The sequence below is a fragment of the Mauremys reevesii genome, linkage group 11 (assembly GCF_016161935.1).
Source record: "Mauremys reevesii isolate NIE-2019 linkage group 11, ASM1616193v1, whole genome shotgun sequence".
Classification (NCBI taxonomy): domain Eukaryota; kingdom Metazoa; phylum Chordata; order Testudines; family Geoemydidae; genus Mauremys; species Mauremys reevesii.
In genome coordinates, this window is record NC_052633.1 from 63113433 (window position 1) to 63119432 (window position 6000).

The 6000-nt window shown below is 41.3% G+C and overlaps 1 protein-coding gene across 1 annotated transcript in view; it reads right to left on the minus strand.

The window, feature by feature from the left end:
- The window catches only part of CCDC93 (coiled-coil domain containing 93), a 93375-nt gene extending 87594 nt beyond the window's left edge, over positions 1 to 5781 (minus strand). The window contains exons 1-3 of the mRNA XM_039494538.1: positions 5687 to 5781; positions 4067 to 4180; positions 1957 to 2051 (exon numbers count right to left, since the gene is read on the minus strand). Coding sequence (XP_039350472.1) covers positions 1957 to 2051; positions 4067 to 4180; positions 5687 to 5728 — 251 coding nt within the window. The 5' untranslated portion in view covers positions 5729 to 5781. The remainder of the gene's footprint in view (positions 1 to 1956; positions 2052 to 4066; positions 4181 to 5686) is intronic.
- Between the last annotated feature and the right edge of the window lie 219 nt (positions 5782 to 6000).

A 6000-nucleotide genomic window follows, 5' to 3' on the forward strand; every position in this document is an offset into this window, starting at 1 on the left:
ATTATATATTTTAATCAAAGAAAGTTCAATTTCAGAATGAAAAATCTGAAACTTAAAACTGAGTGGATCTCTGCTGTTGTTACTAATTAAGCACCCTCTCCTACAAAAACCATGAAATAGCTAGAATATTGTAAAAGTGAAATATCTACCAAGAATGCTGCTTACATGTACAAAGTCCAATCAGCTGGAGTATATATAATCCAGTTTGCTGAGAAAAAATGTTCTTCTGCAGCTCATAAAAGTGCTATTAAAGTGAAAGGTAGCTTAACAGGGGGATAACTCTACTGGGGTTCAATCTTGCACCACTGAATTAACAGGAGTTTTGTCACCGATTTCAGAGTAAAGCATTCTTTCCTGACCACAAAGAATTAAGCTGATATACAACCAATTGGTGCTCATACTCAGGAAGTCAATCTTTATAGACAACTTAAGAGTCACTGATGTGATATATTTTCCCAAAGGAAAAAAAAAAGTGTCCAGATACTGACATCAGTGGCAGAGACTATCATCCTAAAGAGCTGCTGATATTTTGAAGGAAAATTGCCCAGAAGGATGGGAGAAAGTGGGACGGAAAAGAGAAAAGATCCAGAAACTAAGGATAGTGCCTGAAGAGCCAATGTTCATTATAAGAGAAACAGCTGTATGCGAATTTTGTAATTCCTCTTCTAGATGGCTCAGCCTGTGATGTAATTTCCACTATGTCAATGTGTTAATGAGATGCAATAGTCTTCTTTCTTTGTACAACCAAGAGTACATGCAATCCGTTTAAAATATTTTTGTCCCAGAGGGTCAAGAAATCATGTAACAAACATAACTGTGATGTTAATTTATGCTTCCATACTTATTTTGATTACATTTATAATAGCTGACTTAAGATTATTATTAGAACATTGTCTAATAAGAGCTGGCAAAATGTGCACTGACAATATCAACAGAATACTTGCTAATTAATCCCTATTATCACCACCCTGAGAGCTGCATGGAAACACTGAGAGACACTAACAGTTTAAAATATATATATATATATTTTTAAAAACAAATATCCTTATTTATACTACTAACACTTAGATTATTAAACATCCAAATAGTATTCTAACAATTTCTGCTATTTCTGCTATTTTCTCACTGTTTTGGCATTTTCTTCAGCTAGAACAATTAAAACAGACTATAAAGTTTCACTTTGATACTTGTTGACTAGCACTGTCCTTTATTTTTTTGAGTTCCAAATAATCCATGGGAATGTTTAAATTCAAACTTCTCTGTATTAAATTTAAAAAAAATCAACTAAAATGTTTTCATTAAAGTAACAGTATGAAGGGTGACTCTCTTTTTAAGGACACAACTGATTTTTTTTGTCCTGCTACCATTAAAACTAACACCTAAGATTTTTATAAGAGATAAAAATACATTCATCTCTATTTTGTGTTTCTTTGTGCATTTAAGAGTACTTTGTGTATAGCTCATTTCCCCTGGTGATGTGGATGTCTCTCAAAGCAACAGGGGAGAAAAATAACTTTTTAAAAAAATAACATGATTGTAAACATCACTGAAAATCAAGAGGGGAAACACAGATGCAGATATAGTAGCTGAAACTATATTCCACTTAACTGAAGTGGAAAAATGGGCTTTTAATGCAACTTGCCTGGCACTGTCCATCCTTAGTTACTTCCTGCAAATTTTAATTGTGGTCTACAACAGTGGTTCTCAAAGCCGGTCCGCCACCTGTTCAGGGAAAGCCCCTGGCAGGCAGGGTCAGTTTGTTTATTTGCCATGTCTGCGGGTTCAGCCAATCGTGGCTCCCACTTGCCGCGGTTCGCTGCTCCAGGACAAAACAGGAAATTTCTCAGTAACACTGATCCCCTGTACAGGTTTCACGTGTATAAACATGATGGTGATTTGTATCAAATTTTTTACAATATGAAAAGCCAAACCATTGTTCCCACTTCATCAACTTACATTTTCTGACCAATTGTAGAGTTTTCCTGAAACAACAGATCAACATCAATGTCAAAGCTGCAAGTAGTGATGCACCAGGTCATGCCACCAACTACCTAAAAAATGAACAAAAATATGGTTCAAAAGGAAATTTTGAAACAAATATGATTTAAATCCAACCAATATGGCTTCATGTTTTTAGTCTCCTCCCCCATCTCCAATACAGCACGATTCAAATGCCATCTAATATCTCATCAAAATATAGTGAAGAGAAGAGAAATAGAGGACCACCATTTGTGATGTTTCATTTTTTTTAAACTTGATTTCCTAGTTTTCTTGAGACACTGAGTTCTCTGACATGCAAGTAGATGAAAATCCAAGTACACTGTCAACCATGAAGAATGGAATAAAGATTTTTAAAAAGTGATGAAGTGACTGTTTTAGAGATCATGAGCTATACAAACTCAATAAACAAAGATTGGAACGTGCGTTCTCATTTACCTAACCCAAGTTTTTCCACAGTTATTATTTGCATTAGAAGTAGCACACAAACCCCCCACATGTTAGGCACTATACAAACAGTGACGGAAAGCCCCTGACCTTAAGAGATCTCTATCTTAGGCCCCAAACCTTCAAATATTTATGAACATGCTCAATTCAAAACACCAGAGCAGTCTCATTGATTTCAAAGGGTCTACTCACTCAAAGTTAACCATGTGTACATATTTGCAAAACCTAAATACACAACAAAGAATAGAAGAGGTAACAGGCACAGAGAGGTGAAGTGACTTACCCAAGCTCTCACAGCAGGCCAGTGGCAGAATCTAAATAGAATCCAGGTTTCCTGACTTTCAGTCCAGTACCCTTTCCACTACACCACACTGCCTCTCTAATATAAAACACTCAGCATAGTTATGAAATAATCCTTGTATATTAGTGTCTAGTTTGTTTCTCATACTTGACTATCTAGTGAGACAGTCGGTAGAAGGGGGGGTATTTTTATTATAACAATATTTGTTAAACAATTAACAAAAAGTCCTATAAAATATTCTATACCATAACAGCCTATAGAGTTTCACTACAAACACTTATGTATGTAAATAACGCCACAGCAGGATCAGGATACAAGGCGCCAGTCCCACAACTGGATGTGTGTAAGTACCACTGAAGTGTTCATTTCCACAGATCCAGTTACAGAATCAGGGCCTTAGATAGTCTTCCTTAGGCATACTTATATTTGTGCTTGTAAAGTGCTGTGACTGCCTATGGCTCTATAAATATAATAGTTTGCAGTTTTAACAAGCAAAAAAGTTTATAGGACAGCACGACTATTCTACGTACAAGCAAACTATTGAAAGAAATGAAAGAGCCCATTTTCAAAGGCTCTGCCATAGCTACAAGGGATTCATTTTCAAAACAAGGTTCAGGGATTTATCATCAAGTCAAATGTTAAACCAACAAAGGAACCTCTCTAAGCATATACTCTGTACAGCATGACTTACTTCCTGTATTTGAGGATGAAGGTCCCTGTAACTGCCTTTCCACAGAATTACCTAACCCCTCCCAAAAGATTTCCAGCAACAGTCCCAAAACAGCTTCACTAGGTAAGTTGTTCCATTCTTTCATGAAACTCCACACCTAATAACTTCCTTAACCTTCTTTCAACTTGCCCCCATTACTCCTCATTTTCAGTATGAATAGTAGCTTTTACAATGACCATGCCACAACGCAAACAAGTTTTCATATTCAACAAATTTAGGTCCTTGTTTGTTTAGCCATGAAACTAGTTCCAGCTAAATTCCCCACACACCTACTTCAGAATTTTAGGCCCTAATTCTGCAAATAGTTATGTATGTGCTTAGCTTTATGCATGTGAATAGTCCCACTGAAATCAATAGGACCACTCATATGAGTAACTGCAGAATGGGTGCCTTAGTTCCCCAAGACAGGGACACAGTTTTGCGGATATCTTCACTACATTAGTGGCACTATATAAAAAATAAAAATAATTTAATTTACTGCTGATGTCCCCTCCTCCTTACTACCTGGAACTATTAAGCAGAATTTGAAAACCATATTTAGTAAATACAGTAAACTATATCTAATTAATAATCCTGGATTATAATCTCACCTTGTCAAAGGGTGATAACCCTTTGATTCTTGCCCTGAAATACCCAGCTGCCACCAGCAACTCCAAAATTTCAGTCAATTTGATGTTTTGTTCTTCATCTTCTCTGGTTTCAACCTAACAAACATAAAGTTAACCTTAATTTTAAAATATTGTATTCACTCTACTCCTCCAACAACCTAACATTAGGACTCAAAATTAATTTCCCCAATTTTTTCCTTAATATAGACCACATGTATGTTAATAGAGATTTTCTCACACACTTCCTTCCCATTTGCAATCTGATAACATCTTTATGGCAATTACAACAATTGCACACATGGAAAAACATCAGGCAAGTATTTGTTTCTAGGTGGCTTTAACATGAAATGTTTTGTCCTGTTTGAGAAAACCTATGCATTATTGACCAATCACTCTTGCCCTTCTATTTCAATCAGTCTGCATCTCTTCTCTAAATGTGGTGTTTTCTCCCTCTTGTAAATAAACAATTCAGCTGTTGCATTCAAATTGAATCCATGTCAGTTCCTTCTCTTCATTAGATCTCCCTGTCCCATCTATTCTTCAAGTAAATCCAAACAATCTGGGCACCAACTGCCACAGCACAGGTAACATACCTGTGATTCTGCAGTTTTCTGTCAACTCTGCAGGGTTTATACAATACTACATCTTAAATGTAATGTTTTCACAAACGTTGTATGAAGATAGTATGAGAAACTGTTGTGGGATTCAACTGTTTCCTTTAAACCAAACAAACCATTTTCAACAGCCCAGAGTAGGGCAATAGCAGCACTAATATTGAGCACCTATATGAAGCTTTTATTATTATTATTATTATTGCCAAAGCACTATGCAAACATCAACTAATTAATTCACACAACACTCCTGTGTAATAAGTGTTGTTACCCCCATTTTACAGGTAGGAAATGTGGGGAAAGGAGAATTTCCATGACACTCCAAACCCTTGAAGAAGAGTCAGCTGTAGAGCTAGGAATGAAATTCACAAGTTCCGGGCTCCAGGCCTTATGCTCAATTGGCTAGAAACATCCTGTCTCTTTTAACCCCGAAGTCAATGCAGGAAAAAGGAAGCAAGGCTGGGAAGTTGCTGCCTTTGCAGTATTAATAAAGTAAAACAATCCGGGCAGCCCAAAGCGTCTCCGCTGTTTGCGTTCGGTAGAAACGTGAGGGTCCAACCTCTTCACAATCTGGGAGTCTCCTGGTATCTGACGCTGATGTGGGAGCGTTCACACTGGGAAGGGACCCGCCACTCACACGCACAACACTGCACAGATGAGCAGAGGGCTGCAGCCAGGGCGAGAACCGCAGCCCCCTGGCCCGGGCAGCCCCCTTCCCCCAGGGAGCCGAGCCCCGCACCCCGAACGCCCCAGGATCTGGGCCTGATGCCAAAGCCCAGGGCCCGTCACCGGGCAGGCCACGCCGGGCTCAGACCCTCCAGCCGGGGGAGCCGCCAGGCCTGGCAGCCCCCGGGACAGGGGAGAGGCAGAAGCCGCCCCAGGAGGCGGCGGGCAGGCCACGCCGGGCTCAGACCCTCCAGCCGGGCAGGGACGGAGGGAGTCAGCGCACGGGGCAGCTCGGTGCCCCCGGAGGGGCAGGCGGGGGCCGTACCTCCTGCGGAGCCTGGTACCCGTGTCCCTTGGGGGCGCCCATCGCCGCCGCTCTCCAGCCTGCCAGCCTGCGCCGCGCGGCTGCCGCTGTCACCCGCGCTGCCCCCGCCCACCAACGGCCACGGGGGTGTCCCGCCCCCGCGCGCCCGGCTCCGCTATGTCCCCGCGCCTGCGCCCCCGCCCTCCGTGCGCGCAAGCACGTTCGGGCCGCGCCATTCGCCGCTGAAGGGGGCGGGCGCGGAAGGGTGACAGGCGGGTCATGTGACCGCTTGGAACACAGCGCGCCGGGGGCTGCGGGTGCCCGCTGGCAGCAGG